Source organism: Eutrigla gurnardus (assembly GCF_963514095.1).
Source record: "Eutrigla gurnardus genome assembly, chromosome: 14".
Classification (NCBI taxonomy): Eukaryota; Metazoa; Chordata; class Actinopteri; order Perciformes; family Triglidae; genus Eutrigla; species Eutrigla gurnardus.
Window position 1 is genome coordinate 3,769,684 of NC_139937.1, and position 23,701 is coordinate 3,793,384.

The 23,701-nt window shown below is 46.2% G+C and overlaps 1 protein-coding gene across 1 annotated transcript in view; it reads left to right on the top strand.

Annotated features, from left to right (window-relative positions):
- The first annotated feature begins 217 nt into the window (after window positions 1–217).
- efna3b (ephrin-A3b) overlaps window positions 218–23,701 on the top strand; it is a 52,678-nt gene continuing 29,194 nt past the window's right edge. The window contains exons 1-2 of the mRNA XM_084027133.1: window positions 218–419; window positions 676–888. Of these exons, the coding sequence (XP_083883259.1) occupies window positions 779–888 (110 nt within the window). The 5' untranslated portion in view covers window positions 218–419; window positions 676–778. The remainder of the gene's footprint in view (window positions 420–675; window positions 889–23,701) is intronic.

A 23,701-nucleotide genomic window follows, 5' to 3' on the forward strand; every position in this document is an offset into this window, starting at 1 on the left:
GAGAGAGAGAGAGAGAGAGAAAGAGAGTGAGGGGGGAGACGGGTGGGCAGGCTGCTCACCGTAAACGATGGTTGTCGGATAGAGTCTTGGAGACCTCATGAAGCTGGCTCCTTCTTGTTTGCGCACATTGGAGAGCTGAGTTACGCGCGCGTGCGTTGCACCTCGCGAATCCTTGGAAGAAGAAAAAAGCTGCAGCAACGCAGATACAGAACAGTGTTTAAAAAGAAGAAGAAGGAGAAGAAGAGGACTTGCTTTATATCTTTCATTCCCCCACTCTTTAATTCCCCTCCTCACGTCAGCAGTAACTCTTTCCCGCGGCGGACAGGATCGTTTCATGCCCGCGGGGAGACCGACCTCCAGCTTGGACCCCGTACCGGCCTCCTGCACTCCCCTGGCGGGCTCAGAAGCAGCAGTTCCCGGTGAGAAGAGAGGACCAGCTGGATCATTAAAGGGGACCCGCACAATAAGGACTTCCACATACCCCCTTGTTTGAAGCCCCCCAGGATTTGTTGGAAGGGGGTTTCGTAGTCTGGTTTATGGGGGCGGGGGGACCTCAGTCACACCACAATAGACTTTTACAACAGTTTAAAAACCCGAGCAAGTCTTATGGTCTTTGAACGTGTCCGTTTGTGTGCATGCATGAAGCTCTGTGTTCTCCCCTCTCCCGTCTGTTAGGCGTTTGCTGGGATGTTTGAGTCGCGTTGCTTGGTGGGGTGAAGGGACCGAGAGAGAGGCCGGAGACAGCGAGGGGACGGAGGCCGAGAGAGGAGCCGGGAGCATGGCTCTGGTGGTGCTGTCTCTCTGGGTGCTAACGAGTCTCACCTGGGCGGACGTGGTCCCGGTGTCAGCCAACAGGCACTCCGTGTACTGGAACAGCACCAACATACAGTAAGACCTCCTTCCTCCGTGCTGGTCGGTGTGTGTGTGTGTGTGTGGTAATTTCTTCTGATCTCTTAATTCTCCACCTGTTAAAATGTGAGGCTCCTCAGGGTTTCACCTCATAGGTGGTGTGTTGCTGCTTTGAGCTTTGCCTGATGGTGTTCTTTCTCATACTGGGAGCAGCCACCGCTCAGCTTTTTTTTTTAAGTGGAAAAAAACTATTTATGTCCACAAAAGCTATTTCAACAGGCCTCTCATGTTTCTCAGTATGTGGTGAATGTATTTCTGAGCCCCCCATCAGACCCCTACCGTGAAGTCAAGGTGGCTCCGAAACCCATCTTTTCGACACCTTTGCTTGCACAACTTGTCGGACATATTTAGTTCCTCTTCCTCCGTCCAGCGTACCGCTGTCTGCTCTCCATTTCTCTCCTCTACCTTCGAGCCTTGCACGGCCGAGGATTCTCCGTCTCTGTCCTCCCTCGGTCTTCCCAGAGCTCCGTCTCTGTCTTCTCCTCTATCTGGTTCAATTAGGAGCACTTCTTCATCCTGACCCCATTGTGTTGTAGCAGTGTCACCATTCAATCTCTCCTTCTCGCTCACTCTCCCAACTGGCTCTCTCCCTCTATCCTTCTCTAACCCCCTTTCTTGTTTACACACAGTCCGCTGGCCTTTTTGTTATCCTCCTAATCCCTCACTCCTCGCCTCTATCTCGATTCAAGTGAAAATTCGCCCCCTCCTCCGCTTTTCTTTTTTTTTTTGAAGGCTGCCTTTTTTTAATTCTGTCCTCACGGGTCCATGGCTCTGCTGCTGGATCCTTAAGAATGTAGTGTCAGTCTGCTGCAACACACTGTGGGCTTATCCCTCTTCCTACCATTCACAGGGAGACCTTGTACGTTTGTGTTGCCTTAGCTGCGTCTCCACATGCCTCCGAATCTGCACATCCACGTCGCTGCTCTTCTGCAGATAAATCTCTGTTTATTTGCATTTGCCTTTTCAAGATTTCCTTTTAACGAGCAATTCGGCAAGCGTGTTTAGATTTTCTCATTAATGTTAGAAAATAACGCACCAATCAACCCACATTTTAGGTGCACGAGAGCGCATGTCACAGTCACGCACACCTTCCCTCTCTCGCTCTCCATCTTGCAGTGGATCCTGTCTGTGTGGAAGCTACATTTGGCTACCAGACGGCCCTTAAAAACATCTCATTTCGTGATCTATCCCTTCAGCAGAATTTACTTGGCCCCTAAGACGAGCAGCCGCAAATGCAGGGACTCGCATTTTTACGACTGCACTTATTAAAGACGTAAACAAAATGAAAACTCAGGAAAACACACTGTTGTTTTTCGCAGGAGGAGGATCAATGATTGTGTTTCGCCGATAAAAACTCCAGGCCAACGATTTAAGTTTACAGTGTGAAATAATAACCGTGAGAGTCAAGTGAATTTATGCCTCAGACAGAATTACTACACGTGAAGTAGCATAAAGTAATGGGAGCGGAAAACATCAGGTTATTTGGTTGTGGTGCAATACTGTAAACAATATTACTTTTCCCTTGCATGTGAGAAAATTATTTTCCCGCTCATTTTAGATAAACTAATATTGCGTGCACGGTTGCTCCGAATGCATTTGAGCTGATATTCTTCTCTCCGAGTGGAGGGTGCCCATTTTCAATTTCTCTACTTTTTTTCCTCCTCTGTAACAATTTGATAATAAATGCTAATGAAATTCCACCTTGGCTTTCCATATCAGAGACAGAAGTTGATTTAGATAAAATGTGTGTGTGTGTGTGTGTGTGTGGGGGGGGGTAGTGAGAAAAACGCTCAAAGGCACAAAGGGAAGAAGTGAACCTGGGACCTCGGTGCAATCAGCTGGCAGTAACACCAGCAGCAGCGCCCTTGGCGAGATGTTTATAATGAAGTCATTTGTCGGCTGCTTTTTGCCGTATACTCAGCCTGTGTGTAAAGTTAAAGTAAAGCCGCGGCCCATTTGGTCTGATAGTCACCTTTAACCTGACTGTCCAGGAGCACCGCAGAGCCCCGCGGCCCTCTGCACACCGCTCGCCGCCGACACGCCTCTCATCCCCGAGCAGAGTATTCTCCTCCCCGGCAGCGTGAGCCTCAGTGTGTGTCTTCTCTGAAAGACTGTGGTTAATTAAAGGACCATCTCGGTGGACCTGCCTCCGCCCTGATCTCTCCATCTCTCCCTTCCCCGGTGCACACGTGCACGTCGGCGATTGTACGGGCGGCGAGCGGGGACGACGTCTCCAATTCAGGCCTCCTTATTGAATTAGCAGACAAAGGAAGCGTGGACGCTGACACGCAGCAGTGAGATAGGATAACCCGTCCGATCCGTCCGTCTTTCACATGCTTGCTCGCCATCTTCCACCGGCACACGCCCCGTTCCCAGCATTTATTTCAATCTGCACAACAGCACAACATCCCACATTTGTAGTTTTGGCTGGCGTGTCTCTTGCCGTTGGCAACGGGCCTCTCCGGAGTTTCTCTAACTCACAGTGCAGCGTGGAGGTTTGGAAGGCCAATAATAAGCTGTAGTATAACTGTCAGTTTGAGTGGTAAACACATTGTAAAGCCTCGGGACCCTGCAGCTCCTCAACCAGCTCCTGACCTCGAGCCACTCATCAACCACGAGAGACAGACTGAGCCTGGTAGGATTAACTGTTCACACACACACTTATCACTGCACACGTGCACAAACATATGATTGTGAGTACACACACACCGCTGTGTACCTTTTTTAACTTCCAGAAGACGGATCATTTACCTCGTTCGCGTCTTACACGACGGCTGTTGCCACCGCCATCAGTCACTCGCCACGATGTCCCTGGGCACGGACGTGCGCATAAGGGTGTGCACGTTTGTGCGTGTGTGTGAGCACTTGCGCGCGTGTGTGTTTTCCCCGCTACAGATGTCTCTGTTCACTGACGGGTGACCGAAACAAAAACAAATCCATCAGTCCGTTAAATCACACATTATCTTCCACCACCTGGCAATTAAGCACCGCTGTGTGAGCGTGCACGCTGCCTCACCAGTGTGTGCGTGCGCACGCGTGTGTATGCGTTTAATCTAATAACACAGCAGTTAACTGATTTGCATAATAGATTTCTGGTGATATCTCTTCATTTATCAGATGCATATTTCAAAAGGTGAATGGGTTTGAATAAACAAACATGCATTTCTAGACCATATGTTTGTGTGTTTGCACATGTGTGTGTGTGTGTGTGTATCAATGACACCTCAACGCATGCCACTGAAATGAGGCCGGCTATCGTAAGCAGGATCTGCTCCCCATTTAAATGTACACGCGTCTGTGGCAATCGATGCCGAGGTGGAACTTGTTTTATATTCATGCAGCTGGTGAGACGGTGCAGAGACGCACCACGCAGAGCAGCGGAGAAATAATGCACGAATATGAAAAGAGCAGCGAGAGAGAGAGAGAGATGCTACAGGAGGAGAGTGGAAGTCAAGGTTTTGTGTTGAATTATAATGGAGCAGGAGGAGGAGGGTCATCATAATAATGATGATAATGCTCGGCCGGCGCTCTGATCCACACACATTACCGAGTTCTCACATCACACCCCATAAGACAGGGCGAGTTTGTGTGTGTGTGTGTGTGTGTGTGTGTGTGTGTGTGTGTGTGTGTGTGTGTGTGTGCATGAGAGAGAAGGGGGAACACAGACGAGAGGATTAAGCAGGCCAATCAACCGTCCCCCTGACAGCAACACAAAACTATCCGTCTCCCAGCCCCACTTAGGACAACAACATTTACATTTATGAATATCTGCACAAAGCAGAGTATTACTCACTCACTATCACAAGGTGCACGCCGGGCCTCTGTGTGTGTGTGTGTGTGTGTTTGCAGCACATCCATCATACAGCACATCACCATCGTATGTCATCACACGCACACACAAAGGCAGGCTCAGTGATCATCACAGCGGCTGTATGGACGCCGTGATCAGGCTGTTCATTAGTAACGAGTAATAAGGCCACGCGGTGAACGGGTGAATGGATGGCCGGTTACGATGGCGACGGTGGGTGTGAAAGTGTGTGTGTGTGTGGCGTGCAGGGCGCTCGCAGAGACGTCATTAATTAAAAGCAATAGGGAACACCTGTGTGATGGATGACTGCTGTTTGCATAATAAGATCCAGTGGTCCTCTCCCTCACTGTCTCTCTCTCTCTCTCTCCCTCTCCCTGCCATTGCTCTGTCTGTGTGCAGGTGAAGGAGTACTTGTACATGGAGATGTCGTATATGTACAAGAATATTGTCTTTTCTCGTCCTCTATCTTTATTCCCTCTTTGGGGATGAGCTAGATTTCAGGAATGTGCTCCCACCTCGCTGTTCTGCTCTCATCCTCCAGTTGCCTGATGGGAAAGCACTCCTGGGGTTGTGGTATTTTGGGAGCTACGTGGTTTAGTGTGAAACTCTCTTCTCTGTCAAATCAACTTGGACTGAATCTCTCCAGCGTGAGAAAATATGTTGCCTTTCTTTGTTTCCTTCACCTGCAGCCACATTTTCTCCTCCTCCTCCTCTCCTCCTCCTCTCCTCCTCCTCTCCTCTCTCACGCTATGAGGTTTTGACCAGAGCCCACTCAAACAGATTAACACACACACACACACACACACACACACACACACACACACACACACACAGAGCACTCACATTGATCTCGAGGAAAAAGACAAGCCTGAAATATCGAGTCCCCCCCCCCCGATTTGACTACATCTCTTGATTGGCTCTCTTCATTTCCTCCGACGCCGTCCCGCTTACATGATCGACTAATCGGAAGCATTACTGTGAAAATGGAGTATTGATGTCCGTGCTCGCTCCATCTTGGATCAAACCGGTCACCAGAACGGCGGCTCTGAAGGATATATGGGATGTAGCTCTTCTGAGACCTGTGACCTCATACCGGTGTCGGACTAAGACAGGCTTTCTGGTGCAGCGTGGCACAAAGTCATGGTCTTATCGGTGTCCCAGGATAGCGAGTGATTTTAGTGACTGCTGATCGTATGCTGGTGCCACTAGAACACTTCCACATCAGCGTATCTTTCAGTTGATTTTATTCATGACATTTCCAACACAAACAGGGAAAGATGACACAAGTCTGAATCATAACGGTGAATTAATGAGGATTTCTAGAAGTTTCAGTGTCGACGTGACACATTCACTACAATGGGCAGGTGATGTAGATCAGGAGAGTTGACGCAGGAAAAACAAAGTGTAATAGAGAAAATGGCATCTATGCTGTGTTTCCCAGCGGTGGAGATTTATTTTTGGTAGCCGGGCTCCGGGGAGATGGAGGTGTAGCGCGGTGGGCTGCAGCGGATTCACCGGCTCAGAGCTGCACACGGATGTTCTGGCTCACGCTTCAATCAATGCTCAGTGTTGTTCATTCTCACACGAACCTCCACAGGAAGAAATAATAAATACGGGGATGCAAAAACGTTTGTTTGAGTGGGTCACACGAACACGGAGCTGGATAAACACAACACACACATTTATCAACGCATGCCTTCTTTATTTTATTTATGTGAATGTGCGAGAGCTTCAGCGATGAATCGATGAATGATTAAACTATTAAATTCATCTGCAGCTATTTTGATAATTGATCAATTGGTTTTCTAAAAAAAAAAGAAAAACATTTTCAAAATTCTGATTCCAACTTTTTAAATGTGGATATTTTAGTTTCTCTTTTCCTCTGAAATGTAATATCTTGTAAAATATTTTATGGATCAAACAACTTATCATGAAAATGATCGACAGATTTATCGACAATAAGCGCTATCGCTAGTTGCAACCCGGTACGTTAACGTAATATGATGTTTGCTGTCTGAGCAGACCTTGTGTCATCTGGCTAAAACATCAAGGACAATGCATGCACAACCAAAATAATAATGTGATATTGATTTACTTGGGATTTGTCCTTCATCAATGCTCGGACAAGTGATTTATGTGATTAATCACGACACCGACCAATCACAGAAAGCCACACAATTATACACTTTTGAGGAGACTGTGTGACGTTGGAGCGTCGAGGTTCAGCCCGTTCAGTCATAGTCCTTCTGCCACATGTAATTGCTATATTTATTTTTATTCCCAATAAAATAGGAATGGTATGTTTGGATGGAGCATAACTGAATTGAATCAGTATCTTTGAATATCTTTGAGGACGCCGTTTGTTGCTTGGAATCAAATTTTCTGTATTTAATATTTCCGCATTTGCCGAAACGCACATATTTATCATATCATTTGCCACATGCTGGGAATATAATAGCTGAGAGCGCCTCTGCAGCTCAACCAAATCCTGGAGGAGACGGGAGGACTTTTTGTAGTATAAATGGCTTTATCGCTGTGATATAAGGACGGACAAAAACGCAGCACACTGGGACGTTTCCGAATCCGAGACAGGTGATGAATATGCTTCCAGGTTGGGTCCTCGTCCCCGTGTGTGTTGGTTTCCTTATCGCCGCTTCAGCTTCCAACAACACCCATCAGTTAGACGGGCCGGTCTAAATGACCCGACGGAGCGACGGAGACTGTGACTGATTGCTCTTCTTGCTGTTCTTTGTGTTAAGGTCGGTGTATGTGCTGTTTGGCCAATCTCAAAATGATGAAACGCTCCTTTTCAGGTGTTTGGACAATGTGGGCTGGAGTCACCCAATTATTGTAGCTTTCCCAGTCCGTCTGCTGCAGCTGCTCCCCGGCCAGGTGTGCACAGGTGTGAACATGTTGGCAACTGGAGATGCAGGTGCAGATACTGATGCTGACGCCGACACTGACTCAAATGGGTCGGGTATCGATGCGAATGGGACAGTCTAGTATCAGATGCCTTTATTTTAATAACTAACAATGTTTAACTCAAGCTTGATGTTGATTTGCACTTAAAAGAAGGATCCCAGTCACTTCCACACAGGGAGGCATCCAGGTTATGAATTAAACACCCGGTGAAGTCCGGGGATCTGCACCAGGACTTAAACAGTCCCACCGAGAGGCCGGATGCATTCACAGAAAAGTTGAGGGGATTGCAACCAAAATTAAGAGCAACTTCTGAACAGCAAGCAGCAGGATGAGTCGATAAGAGAGACGCTCCCTTCACCTCCACTGTCCACTACCAGACACACATCCTCCAGCTCAGTGGGAGTTCACACACAGTCAAAGGAACCAGTATTGGCTCCTCCGTTGGTGATTTCAAGATGTTCGTGTGTTTCCAGGGACAATGCTGGTCTGAGAGGCTTAGAAAGGAAACGTCGAGCTCACAGATGAGATTGAGAAGTGAGAGTAAAGTGACTATTCAGATCTTTTCAGGACACTTACCTTAACGACGCGCTCGCCGAAAATCACATCTCCAGGAACAACAGGAGCCGTGTCAGAGCCACGCGGCGTCTGTGCTGATTTAAGTTCAAATGCCGCCGTCTGAGACGCGTTGCCTTTTTTTCTCCCTTTGACGGCCAAATTACCGAGTGGCCGTCTTCCCTCGTTATCTGCAGATTTTAGGCGCCGAAACAAGAATTTATCTTTCCCATCCATGTGTTAAATTTGAACAAATTGTCCACAGAGAACGAATCCCACGGCGACGGGCTGGAGGCGATGCACGAAAACACACAGATGCACACACTGAGGCGCACGCCGTCGATGTTGTTGTTGATATTAACATTATTCTCTGAGCTGATGCCTAAGCTCCGGCAGTGTAATCAGGTGCTAATAACACGGCTGTGATGTTTACAAGCTGTTTCAAAGCGCTTTATGTATCTGTGTGTGTGTGTGTGTGAGTATACTCTATGTGATGTCTACTCTATTCCTCGCCAGCGCTCTTGGGGCTTTGAGGAGGGGGGCGGGGGGGGGTGCTAATAATGTAGACTGTCAGCTCTTGCACACGCACACACACACACCAGATGCTCATATGGTGTGTGTGTGTGTGTGTGGCTAATGGTAGAAGCCGAGTAGCCGTCGGAGGCCATATGCTGAGCCTGATCACAACAGAGCAGAGTGGTCCAGCGTTAATAACCTCGAGCGACATGACAATTAGGAATCCTCCACATAAAGACAATACGGCTGTTCAGGGAATCAACCGTCGCAGGGCGGGACGGGTCGGAGGAGCAGCAGGGAGGAGAGACTCTACGTTTGCAGGACGTCTATTGTCGGCGCTCGCCGGCCAGAAATGAGGCTTATTGTTATTATTGAAGAAAATTGCGATTCATCAAGCGGTTTTATTCTGGCCGTGGCTTCTCTGCAACAGGTTTTAAAAGAAACAATTACGGCGAAATATTAGAAAGGTTTGATTGAGCATCCAGTGGGAGTAAAAAACAGAAACCAAAAAAATAGGCAAAACCAAGTCCTCACTTCAACAAACTGCAGAGGACACAGAATTATGCTCATTCCAGCCGCAGAGAGAGTGCGGCGGAGAGGGGAGAGTCTTTAATTGAGGTTTTATCCATTTAAGCTGTCACTAAGAGGCCAACTCTGAAACCTTTTAACCACTCTCCTCTCAGTAATGACACAAATCAGAGAGGAAATGTGTTTGTGCCTGAGCATCGGAGCGGACGCGTGCACGTGCGTTCGTGTTCGCGAGGCAGGAGGGTAATTATGCGGAAATTGGGCACCGGCTAAGTGAATTATGACCTTGTTTCAGCAGAAGGCTTTAATCAGGCCCAGCCAGGCCGGGGAGAGAGAGGCAGAAATGTTCCCTATACCAAGCACTCTGCTCCTGATGGCAACGGCAACCAGTCAGTAAAACTGTCAACCCGGCTGATGTGTCAGTGGAAAGCAGCCAGCCAACCAACCAGTAACTCACACGGCAACAGGCAATGTTGGGGGAAAAACCTTGGTGGAAAATTCTCGTCTGGTCAGGAAAAAGAGGCTGAGAGAGTCTCCCGAGTTCTATTCTATTGTTTTTGTTTCAGGCTTCTATTGTGTATCGCATCGGTGTTTTGGGCTGTGAGTAATATTTTTACACTCTCAGTTTATTGAGCCCAAGGTGACGTCATCGAGTTCACAGTGATCTATAACGTTTTCAACTTGAGAGGCTGGAACCAGCGAACATTCTGCCTGATGTAACGCACACACAACAGCACTTAGATTGTTTTCCATTTTGTCATAGACAGTAGATCTATGCCAGAAACATATTTGGTTTGATGCGGTGATTTAGATTTTGCCATGTATGTGTGTTTTCATGAGTTCTTCAGTGTGTCTGAATCTCTAAAGTGCGATAGTTGTCCTCGGTATTTGATCAGTTATGACTTTATTTGATTCTTTCTGTTTTCTCGCATCGTTGTAGCATATAACCAAACAAACAAGTGACCACATGCTAGCGTCCGTCTGATTACTGAGGTCATATAGATGTAGTTCATGGTGCTGTCAGATTGCCTCATTAACACCGCTGAGGGAGAGTAACATGACGTTTTTGAAAGGCTCATAGTCGGCGAGTATGGATCGAAGCAGAATGTTTTGTTGGATATTAAACATGTTGTTTTGGAAATAATTAAATCTAACGTTTTTCAATAACACGGACTAAAGAGTGAGATAATAACAGACGAGGATGCAGCGTGTCGTTGTGTGTGTGAGTGGACAGAGAGACGAACACAATGTTTCTGTAAGTTATCTATATTAATAATTTGAATGTCAAAGTTCTGATGGAGCGTGCAAACTGTTCAGTGCAGCCGGAGTAATGTAGCCCTAACGTCTGCTCTTGTTAGTACAAAAGAATGCAAATGTGTCTTTTTGTCGAATCTTTCACAGCACAGGTAATGGGAGAGCCAGAGAGCGAGAAGTAAGTGATTTGTAAGCTGAGCGATCAACCGGTTGGTGACTAAAGATAGAAGCAGCTCACATCTCCTCTTATCCTAAAACTCAAGTTTGCCACCGACTCCACGCACACAGAGCAGTGAACCACAACGGTTACCACGGCGAGCAATCAGCCCTCAATCACTGGGGCTTCTGCAGAAGCAACGACATATAAAAGGTGGCGCCGCAGTAAAAAAGCAGTTACTAGCAGCTGATTGACCTTATTGATTCATCTCTGCATGCCTTCATGTAAAATAGCTCTCACATTTATTCTCTAAGCTTTGTCCTCTTGGAGTGTTTGGACCGGAGTGTGTGTGTCCGCTCTAAAGGCATTTATATCCATTTATATCCATGCGATTGTTTTGTATATTTTTTTTCTTGAAGCATCTTCAGTGGGAGAATTTCATCCTTGTGTGCGCATAATTAAAGGTTGAGTAGGTGATTCTATTCAGAAACACTTTTTATTACTTGAAATCCTCGTAACACACCGATAGCAAATAATACATTAAATGCTCTGAATTAAAACATTTTTACAAATGTCATCTGTGGCCGTGGTAGGACTGTAAAAACCCGTCCAATCAAAAAAGTCGGACTAGAGAAAATGATTGGACGGTCTGCCTGTCTGTCAATGCTTACTTCCTGATTGCACTCTGCCGATCTCGAGCATCGTTTGGTGTTCTGGGGGAGCGGCTTTGATTAGAGGTCTGAACCAAGGGGGCGGGACTTTTTCAGTTAAATGATGCATTCAAAGTCAAAATCTCTGTGTTTTTTCCAAATGACCTACTCAACCTTTCATTTGTCTCACCCCAGTAAGTGTAGCGGCCTTAAACAGATTAACTGCTTCACCTCAGAAAAGGAGGAGCATGAATGGGTTATATGGGTTATATATATGGGTTATATTGTTTATATATATATATATATATATATATATATATATATATATATATATATATATATAATAAAGATAAAACATATGCAGCCCAGTGGACACATTTCAAGCGGGCGGTGTGAAAAACACGCTCAGTTTAATTTTGTTGAAGCACTTGAATGTTCGCCTTGAAAACTGCGCCTTGAATGTTATGTGAATGTGTTGATGTGTTGATGTGTTGATGTGTGCACGAGTGCTCGTGTGTGTGTGGGCTGTGGAGTGTACAGACGTGTGTACGACCGGCAGCACCGCTGTGTGTTGGTGGGTCTCCTGTTGGTTCTGGTCTGGCTGTCTATTTCTGTCGGTGTTGGATCGATGGTGTCCTACAGACACTGTGCTCCTCTCCCGGATCTCTCTCTCTCTCTCTCTCTCTCTCTCTCTCCCTCTCTCGCTCTCCATCTCTCCCGTTGGCTCGACTACTCGACACATCGCTTCTTCTTCTCCTCCTCATTGTCCTCCTCTGCATCATCGTACTCCTCTTGAGTCTCACTTCACATCAGACAATGAGCTCTCAGTGTGTGTGTGTGTGTGTGTGTTTTCTGAGACATTCTTGCTGCTTCTTTGAGGGATTCCTGTTCTTGGCTTCACATATTGGCCAGTTTGTGTCGGCGTGCTGAATGCCAATATAATGCTGCAGCTTTTCTGTGTTTGCTGAGGGGATGTGTGAGGGAGCGTATGCGTGGGTCTGGAACCAACAGTCCATGCATTTATAAGTCAGTGTAGGAAGAATTAATTCATCATGTTTTCTAATCAATAATCAAATAAATTAGTTTTTTTGTAAAACATGAAATATTCTTTGGTCCGTCTCTGATATGACGATTTGCTGCAGTTTTATATCTTTGTATGTCCAACATGGTGGAGAAAACAATCAATTTATATCGTCATCTTGGGAAGGTTTCTTTCACCAAACAATGAGTCAGCTGATTATAGATAGATTCATAGTTAAATTAAATATTCATTAGTTGCAGCTTTTCTGGTGGTGGGTGAAAAGGATCAAATATTCACGGTATATTGATCGCAACTGTTTTGATAAAGCGGGTCCTTTATCGACCTATATATATTTTTTCTTTTAGTTTTATTTTTTTATTTTTAGCCATCATGGTTCTTTTGGCTCAAAAAAAAAAAAAAAATCCTGACCACTTGCCCTCACGTTTCCATTCATCAGACCCTCATCAGGCACATTCAAGTCTACGGCCCGTTAATGAAGCGTTCAGGGGACCAGCAGTGTGCAGGTCTCTGGTACGACAGGGATGCATCCCTCCACGTACATTTCTAGCACGAGAGAACTTAGTAATTAACCTAGTAATTATTACATGCTGAAATTCTATTGAGAACTCATTTGTAGATAAAATAACCAAATGGGGAAAGTCTGTTTTTGTCTCACACACTGAATTAAATACCTGACAAACCAGATACTCCATCACTGCTGTAAATCCAATACTTCCATAAAGCAATCCTCCTTATTGATTTGCAGCGTTGGCTGCCACGATAAATTCCTATTGACTCGCGGCATATATTCTCTGTTCATCCAACATTATCTGTGAGGTGTGCTGCCTATGTGAGTCTCCGTCTGGGTGATTTCATGTACAACCTAGTGTCGTTGACCTTTTGGTGTCCGATTCGTTTCATGTGCGCGTGCATTTGGATGAGGGACAGCTGTGTCTTTGTGTACATGTGTGTACACACCGAGCAGAGTCAATGGTTGTCAATGGGAGGGAGCTCTGCAAAGCTGAGAGCGAGAGATGCTGGCTGGCCTCGGTGCTCGACGCCCACGCTGTCTGGAGGCTGTGCTTCGCCTTCCTACGCTCTGAGGCGCGGGAATGTGCTGGCGTTGCCGTAGTAAAGGCTGCATATGAATGAGTGTTTACCACCTCCCTTAGCCAGCTCCTCTCTCTCTCTCTCCGTCGTGTTTTTAATGAAAGCGTAAAGTCCAGGCGGATATGTACACTGACTTTATTTCACTTGTATTATAGGGAGGGAGAAAGAGTGTCGGAGATAGGGGAGAGGGTAGTGTGGGGGGTGTGGAGGATGTGGGAGTTGCAGAGTTGTTGTAATGAATGTACTGCAGTTAAAAAGAATTCTGTGTCACTTCCCGGGAGAGAGAGAAATAAAGGTGGTGGAGGGGGAGAGGGAGATGTGGGAGGAGATGTGGAGAAATAGGATGTGTTGTGTTGATGGAGCAGAGTTCTTCGCAGCCAGGCAAACTCTCCTCCCATCGTATATGTATGTGTGTGTGTGTGTGTGTGTGTGTGTGTGGACGGGGGGGAGGTATGTGAATGCCCCACAGCCTACGAGCATACCACCCACGCACATTACCCACATGTATTAGAGCCATACATATGCATACTCTTCACTCTCCACCTCCTCTCTTTCCATTTTTCGATCTGTTTTCCCCCTTTCACACACACACACACACACACACACACACACACACACGCACACACACACGTGCAGGGAAAACTCGTTTCAGGGACAATCTCTGTCATTACCTCCCAGCGCTTCCTCATGGGACTACATTGTTATTTTCTTCCAGCCCTGATCAAATAAAGTGGAGCAACGAGAGAACACACACACACACACACACACACACACACTTCATATATAGAGTAACACACCCCGTACACTCCGTACATGTTTGCTAAACCGGCCTTGCATAAAACACAGAATGACGACACACACCCGCCCAGTCGTGGCGTGTGACGTAGATTGCGGTTCAAACCACACGCGCTGAGCGTTTCGCCCCCTGGAGGTGAATAGTAAATCTGAGAACGTGTATTGCATCACGGGTTGCAATTTTCTACCGAATCAGTTCAGATAATCAAAGGCTCCGTGACGCGGTCTCGCTGCAGAGATGGCCGTGGATAGGCAGAGAGGCCAGTTCGACTCTGGATCTGTGGGCCTCTGTTCTTGCCGGAGAGAAAGACCAGACGGGGGGAAAAAATCATTGATGGAGGGTGAAGGGAAGGAGGGGAGGGCACTGAAGAATAGAGAAAGGAGGGCCCGGCAGAACAGTACTGCCAAAACTGAGGTCAATTGTGATGAAAATGGCCATGACCACAATAGCCCCTGAGTGACGGCACTAAAGCAGCATGGACGGGCTTATCCTGATCACTCAGGGCCTTGACTGGGGAAATCACAATGCCCTGGAGATCTGTCTTTTTTGGGCTTGGACGATCACAGAGCGCCCACGGTCCCAAGCTTTGGCCCCGAAAACGTCCCGGACATTACCATATCAATGGCGCCCTGGCTATTCTGCCAAGGAGCGGGGCGGCTAGCGATAGTGCCTCCCGGTTAGCATCGCCCCGCGCCTTCACAAGGCCATTCAGCGGGGAGTCAATGCTAACTCAATGCTTGGTGTGAATGGGAAGAAGTGTAAGCTCACTCCTGTAGCGTGAACCCACGTCTGGCTGTCCATTCAGAACGCTGTTTCTGAGTGTCTCTCTCCCTCTCTCTCCCTCTTTATTCCTCACCTTTTAACTCGTTCTCGTGTTCGTCGGTGTGTTTTTGCTGCTGCCAGAACTCTGTCTGGGCTCTTCTTCAGTTTAGAATGAATTAAACTCAACCGCCACTAAATGTATGCTTTCTCTTATTTATGCATACATGTAGAAATGTGTCAGTGTTGGTAGTATAATACAGCTAGAAGGAGGATATATTCCATTACACAAAGCTGACGGATATTCATTTTAAGGAGAATATCATTGAACATCTTCTCCAGTTTGCATTGATATTAAACCACATTTTAATCAAGTGTCAGGTCAGATGACCATTTTCCACTAGCTTTTATCTGAAGGAGTCGTGCGCTTATCAGGCTAATGTTCACTTTGTCAGTTCCTTATGTAACAGTTACACCTGGCAGATAATATGTGCCTTTTAGTAACAAATCATCCCCAGTTAAGAACTAGTTTGTTGCCTCATCCTGTTTTTTAGTGTTGAGATTTGACTTGACCTATTTTTGAAAACAACACGGCTACTACACGGCCTTCTGGTGAGACGTATTTATTCCTAAAAGCACTGTTTTGGTATGATATCTCCTCCCGGCCTCCGCGACCTCGCTTCTCTCAAACAGCAAACTGCTACAGCAGAAGAGTTGTGGGTGTGAAGAGAAGAGCGTACGGTGTGAGGGTTACAGCCTCTCCTGTTGCGAGGGTATTATATCACATGACGCTCGCAGTGGATGCCGACTGATATCGTTACAATGCAATTGGAGATATAAGCCAGTGAGAGAACACGCCACAATATGGCGTTAACCTTATTAGTACACGGTGGGGAGGAAATAGAGGATCAGGAGGAGAACGGCTGATTTTTTAAATGATGCATAAGGGGCCGGAGGATGAGATGGTGAAGGAAGGAAGCAAGGAAGGAGGTAAGGAAGGAAGGAAGGATCAAATCGATGACTAAATGTAGAGGACGGGAAACTTTAAAAGGGCAACGGAGAGAGGAAGACAGGTGAGATATTGGCCACAGACTTCTTGCATTGTCATTGGAAATCAGAGCCGTAGGGCCGTTTAATTTTGTTGTTCTTGTTTTAATCTGTCAATCACACACACACACACACACACACACACACACACACACACACACACACACACACACACACACACACACACACACACACACACACACACACACACACAGCCTCCAGTCTACCCCACTGACTATCGGCAGAGAGCTGAGAGGTTATCATGCGTCGTCAGGTGCCAGACTGACTCTTGGTAGCAGGTTTGTCATTTGTAATTAGAGAGTAAAGGAGAGCTTGCTTGTTTTTTCTCTCTCCTATTCTCTGGCTGAAGGCTGTCTCTGGGTATCGACAGACAAGCGATGGGACACACACACACACACACACACACACACACACACACACACACACACACACACACACACACACACAAATACACGCGCTGACACGCATTTGATGGGCCAAGTTTGATTCCATTAAGTGGAGTTTGTCAGTTAGTCAGAGAGGTGTTGGGGCGAATGCTGATGACCAGACAGCGAATCCCACAGAGCTAAACAGGATCCGAAGCAGCCTGTTCAGACACTCGTGACGCCGAGGGTGACTGCAGCGGTGGACCTAACTACGATTATTTTATGTCAGTCACATACACACACACACACACACACACACACACTATCTGGTGTTGTATGGCTATGTGGTCACGGTCCATGCGGCTCTGAGTTCTGGTCACGGTTAAAAAGGCTTCCTTCTGGAGAGGAAGGGGGGAGTCTTAAGATGGAGGAGGGGGGGGGGGGGGGAGAGGAGCAGGAGATAATAGGGGAGGGCTAACAGTGGGGGTGGAGTGTTGGGATGGACCAAAGAGGGAGTGAAAAGGGGGAAGATAGAGGCTGAAGGTGGGTTTTCCGACTATGAAAGCCTGCGTGCCTCCATTCCTGTGCCATTGATGTATTCTAATGCTAAGTGTGTAAGGCCGGGCCTCGACTGGTCTCTGGGAGAGACGGCCCTTTGATAGACACAACCCAGCTCTGGGAGGGATCCTCGCATGCCATTCATATGCATATCTCTCTCTGTGTGTGTGTGTGTGTGCGTGCATGTACACAGTGTTTCCTTTTTGTTGCCATTTAAGTAACTGTTTTTAGCCATTTGCACCAGTGGTAGATCGGACTCATTTCCATATCAATGTGAGAATGTTTCAGGCTGTTTTGGAGCTAATCCTAAATTACCCCCCAGGACCATGCTGCTGGATGTTTTTATGATCTGGCATCCTATGATTATGTGTGTGTGTGTGTGTGTGAATGTACCATGGAAGGAGCTTGAACATGCAGCGTTTCGTGTGTGGCCACATCTGATCAAAGTGCAGAAACTCAAAGTGGACTACATCTCACCAGCCTGATCGGGAGGCGTGTGTGTGTGTGTGTGTGCAGCATGACGATGCATGTGTGCCCTATAAACCGTGTGTGTGCTCGTCGGTGTTGGGTGAGCATTGTTTGCCGTGTGTTCCGGTCCCCCAACCGATTACAGCGTGAAACTCTGCACACATTGTGGAGCCGAGGGGAGTCTCACATGTGGACGGGCACGCACAAACAAGCTCACACACCCCCGTAACACGGCGAAGCGAGAAGTCAGGGAGGGCTGTTAATGACTGTCGGGGACAGAAAGGGAGCGGGACTGTGGCGGTGTCAAGCCTTTGTGACAGATGCTGGTTGTAAAATGCCTTGCTCTAAGGTTTATTGTTATGAAAAAAAGTAGCGATCAGATTCGGCAAGATTGATGCCATTCCTTCATTCTTTCTTTTTTCTCTTTCTCACACACACACACACACACACACACACACTCCCGGGGTCCTACTCCCCCTCCGAGTCTCACCCATCAGTGACCCTCCTTCCACTTGAGCACTTTGGATTGTTTCTCTCCTTCCTACTCTGATTTGTTCCTCCACCTCCACCTCCTCTCCTGCTTGTTCATCTGACTTCACCTCCTCTCACCCTCATACATCACGCACTGCTGCGTATTTATGTGTGTGTGTTTGTGCGTATATGTGTTTTTGAGAGCTAGGGAGGAAGCGGGGAGGGGGAGGAGTGTGTCAAAGAGTGCTCGTCTTTATACTTTCATTGCATCTCTTTCTGCTGAAGAAGATGATGGATGTTTCAAAACAGAGCGAAGCCTGAGTATCAGTGCCAGCCACTGATGTTGCTTTCACCTCCGAGTGTGAGTGGGTGTGTAGTTGTGTAGGTGTGTGTGTGCTCACAGGCACTGGAGGTTATTTGATCTCATAGTGTTGTTGGAGAGGAGGCTGCTCTCTGGCTTTATGACCGGTGCTGTAGGGAGAGATTCAGCTTCACCTGCCTCTCCCCCACGATCCATCATCACTCTCTCCGCAGACAAACGCGCTCCACTCATCTTATTACTTCCTCTCACACTCTCAAAAACACATTGAAGAAGTTCTCTCGCCAGCTCACACTTTACGGTGTATTGTATGCACGCGTCCTCGGATTCTTGCCGCTGTTTGCGCCCCATAAGCCGTGAGAAAACGAGCCAACGCGTCTCTGCTTCTGGCAGAGTAAAGGAGTGACAAAGTGAGATTGTGTGTTAGGATTCTGACAGTGTTTTCTTGGAGTGATTATGAGGCGATGCGGTGTGAAAGCGACGGCGGCTCCTTCGTTAGGATTTTAAGTGTGTGGTAAAAGGAACGGGGACGAGGACTCGGCTAATGACTGTTTCTGCACACTTCATCAGATTGCTCGCCTGCAATATTGCCTCATATCACTCTCTGGCACTGTTGCCGCTTAATAGTGTGTGTGTGCGTGTATGTCTAATCACAACGTATATTGCTTTGTAGAGCCATTACGCTTTAATAGGCATAGTGGAATGCACGGCGCGTTAATGCTCCGGCAACATGAAGTAATGACACAATAAAACAATTAAATATGGTGGAGGAGAATTACTTTTCAAACAAGCCGCACCTCGAAGCAATTTTGGACTGAGACGGAATAAACAGAAAGTACAGATCAGGCTTATTAAGCTCTACATCTCTCTCTCTCACTCTCCCTTCATCGGCTTCCAGATCTCCGTTAGTGCGACTGTATGTCTGCTGATTCACAGACTGGCGAACCAGAGAGAACCTTGGAACTAGAGAGGGGATTGTGTGTGTGAGAGCTCGAACAACACATTACAGTTTTCAGAGGGCTATTTCCATCATCGATCAGTCCCACGATTATTTTCTTAGCTTCATTGTTTAATCTATAAATTGTCCTGAAAAACGTGAAGAATAGCCTTCACAGTGTCTCAGAGCCCAAAGTGACATCTTCAGATTGATCTTTTTTTTAATGCAAAGTTCAAACCCCGAAGATATTCAATGTGATATGAACGAGGGGGAGGCTTTAGCTGGAAGCTTTGAATGTGTGGCATTGTTTGATAAATGATGATTTTCTGTCATTGATTAATTGACCAATCGATCAATCAGACGATGATTTAGCCTCTGGCCAACATCTCCGGGGGTGAGACCTGACGATGGGTGTCCACTCCAAACCACGACTTCCGTCGTTGTTTACAGTCCAAAGAGCAACTTGAGGAGCAAGACTGAGGTTGGAATAACGACATGACATCCGAGGCTAATCTCAATAAACAGATATCTATATTAGACATTTGTTTCCCTCTTTTTCCTGCATGCAAACAAATCCAGCACAAACGTGATTGGTCAATACTAATCGGACAAAATCATTCATTCGATAGGTTAAAATCATGAGATATTTCCAAAAATATAAGCACATGTAATAAAAACATTCATTTACTTATTTATGCTGTTTTTTAAAACTGGGTCTTTCTGTGTGTTACAAGCTCTTCTAGTGTGTGTGTGGGTCTCCCTTGGGTGCTCTGCTTTCCTCCAGCAGTCCAAATACAGTGTGTTGGGTAGACTGGAAAGTGCACATGGTTGTGAATGTGGGCGTTGTGTCCAGGGTTTAAAAAATGAATGGATAGTTCAATTAAAGTTTGTTTTTTCCGACTTAAATTTGTATTGTTTTAGCTCATTAAGACCATTGTTTTGTAATTTACTTGCCTTTACAAATCAAAGATGAATTACATTGTTTTTTAAAGTAGGAAACAACACTGTGATCTTTTCTTCCATTGTTCATTTTTTACTTTAACTTTGGAGAGGAAGTAATAAATAATTATCATCTATACATAATAACAAGTTTTAAAAGTCCATGTGTGTGTGTGCGTGTGTGTGTGTGTGTGTGTGTGTGTGTGTGTGTGTGTGTGTGTGCGTGTGTGTGTGTGTGTGTGTGTGTGTGTGTGCGTGTGTGCAAGTCCTTTTAAGGTGAGGTGCAATTACCAATACAGTTATTACAGTTCGCAGCAGGTTGCAAACAGTTGTCTTTTGTAATTTTGATAAAAGCTTTAAAGCACTAATGAGCTGCATCATTTCCAAGGTTAATCTAAATCACATCAGTGCTGTCTGGAGCTAATGAATAAATAAAAAGTGCCACAAATGAGCATTGAGATTCTCCTCCCAAAGCGCCGTCAGGCGAACTAACAAACGGAGACCAATTAAGGTCAGACCTCCACCCGTATTGGGTGTGGGCGACAGCCATATGTGCGTATCTGTGTTTAACTGCTGATTTGTCGATGTGTTGGGAAGTGTAGGAGTCAGCGTGACTGTAAATCCTCTGACTCACCAACCAGACGGGAGATTGTGAGGCATCAGTTTTATGTACAGTAGGTTTGCCTGAGAGTCTCTCTTCGTCTTCCTCCGCCTTCGTCCTCTCTCTCATATGTGTCTTTATGTAATCGTCTAGGGTCTGTCGAGAATTACAGATCGAAATCCCATTTACAGAGGTTACCTACGTAAAGTCAGCCTATTTGTCTGCTGCGAAATCGAAGCCTTACCCTCTGCCGCTCTCTCTCTCTCCCTCTCTGTCTCTCTCACTCCCTCGGAGGATTCACAACTCCACAATAGAGGAGCGATGAGAGGAGCGATAAGATGATTGGGAAGAAATGAGGGAATTTGTTAAAGATGGAGTGTTGGACAGAGAGGTCGTTAGTGAGGAATAAAGAGGAGGAGTGTTGAGGTGAAGAAGGATGAAGATCGAGGCCACGTTAAGTTTTTTTCTTGCGGGTGCTGAAAAATGAAGCTTTTTGGAAATGTTAAAACATTTGTGTGCCACGTTTTACAGATGCAGTCAAGGACTAGGTGAAATTAAGATATGGCAGTTCAAATGTCAGCATGATAACGTTTGATTTAATCTTTCAGTGTGAGAACTCTACAGCTGCGTCCACAATCTATCGAATCTATTTAATATATAGTGCAGTATATTCACTGTCCACCATGGTATTTGAGTGTCTGCGTGTGAAATATATGCACTATATAGCGCTCTGATACATTCCCAAAAATGGAAAAAATGTAGTGTTCATGGCACGGTTAATCCCCAAATCCAATACATCACATTATATATGGACAGAAGAAAAAAGCGTCCTTTCAGCAATAACATTAAATTAACCAAAATGTAATTTTACGGCTCACTATAAAGCAAAGCAGAGTTATTATTAAATAAAATATAAATAAAAAGGTATTTCAGATACAAACCCAAGATTTAGTTGAAGTCAATCACCTGATAGACTCCCAGCACAATTAATGCTGTTTTATTCATCGTATTAATGTGATCCATATCAGCCGAGCCTACATCAGACAGGCAGCAACATGAAGCAGCAACTGTCCATTTTTGATCCGAGTGCCTGTGATCGTTCCTGTTTGTTAGCGAGCATAGCTGAGGGTGCAAAACTGGTGCGTTATTTATATATCTTTACGTTCAAGTTGTCAGATGATGCACAGCTTTAAAAGTGTGTGATGTCTCATTGAAGCTGCACAGGAGCCCCCCAGCCCTGGACCGGACCCCCATGTCTTGGTAGCAACTGGCAGCTTTTCTGATGTACGGACGCCTGTTTGGCCCAAATACATCTGTGTACGTGTGGTCGTAGCTGAAGTGAATGAGGGAGAAAGCGATGGGAGGAGATGGGTTTGGGGGGGGGGGGGGGGGGTGTTAATAAATGATGCGTGGCGAATGAAGGGGGGAGTGGTGGTTTGAGGATTTATGGTGAGAAACGGCACACTGTGGGTGTGAGAAAAGAGAGGAGAGCGCGGTATGATGGAAAACAGGATTAGATAGACAACGCAGTGGTGAAGTGGTTTGGGCCCGCAGCGACGAGAACCGCGAGCAAAGTGAAAGATAGGGCCAGTGTACGAGAGAGAAGGGGGGGGGGGGGGGGATCAGAGGGGTGAGGAGAGGTGCAAAGCGATAGAGGGAGAGAAGAGCCGAGGAGGGAGACAGAAAGTCAGCGTCACTGTAACAGAGTGTGACACCACGCTACGACCTGAGCTAATAGCCTGTCTATTAATATCTCTCTAATGACTGCCACTCCTTGTCACAGCAGAATAGCAGACAGCGTAATCCTTATTCATCACTTTTTAACTTTTGCTTCCTGAATAATGATCCTGATAAAGTCTTTATGGAGGAGAAAAGCCTACAAGAGCTGCAGCAGCCCAGTGAGGGTTTGATGTTGGAAGGGTGCTAGTTTGAGTCCCTAGACTGGCAGAGAGTATGTGGGGGGTAAACAGCATTATGTTAAAGGAATACATTTGGGATTTTCATGCCAAGAATAGGATGAGACTCTCATACCCGTCTCTTAAATATGAAACTTCAGACAGCAGACGCTTAGCTTAGCATAAAGCCTGGAAACTAGAGTTGTTCCGATTCCGATACCAGTATCGGAAATGCCTCCGATACTCCCCAAAATGCTGGCATCGGTATCGGCGAGTACTGGAGTCCAGTCACCGATCCGATACCACGTCATTTATTAGAAATAGGAATTTATTTACTGGCTAGCTCCGTTGGCTTTGACACAGTTCTTCGGCATCAGCAGTTTTAGAGGGATGAGGAAGAATTGATCACCTGTTAAAAGGAGCTAATGTTAGCGCATCATGTTGGCGGTTTGGCAGTACTTTACAGTGGATGTTCCCACCAGTATCGGTACCCGGTATCGGCCAATACCCACAGCACGAGAATCGGAATCAGTATCGGGAGGGAAAAATGGTATCGGAACATCTGTACTGGAAACTGGGGGGAACAGCTAGCCTAGCCACGACACATACGGCTCCTCGTTTGCCCTCATTTACAGTCTCTGTGTTAGGCTAAGCTAAACAGCATGTTTCCCAAAATATTGAAGCCTCAGTGAGACGATGACATGAAACACAAAGGCCTGTTTAAATAATAAATCCAGAAACAGACTTGCTAGTCTATATTGGTAGAAGTATGCAGATATTTGGTTGGTGAACCTAGATCTGTTTCCAGAGGTCGCAGCGTTGCAGTGAGGATAATGTTGAGACTTCTGCATTGGCACCTTATGAATTGAATGAGGGGGTTGGACTTTCTTCACACGGTGCTTGAATCTTCAGGGTCTGATTCTTTTCTTTCACGTAGCAAACACCGTTTTTATGCCCTTCAGCAAGGCACTTAGAGAGCGATTCCAATGTGACGAGTTTTTACACATATTTTCCACTTTTCATCCCTTCATTGTTAATTATCTCCTAATATGCATAGTTAAAGACATTTTAAGTACTTCTTGCCGTACCTCTCAGGCT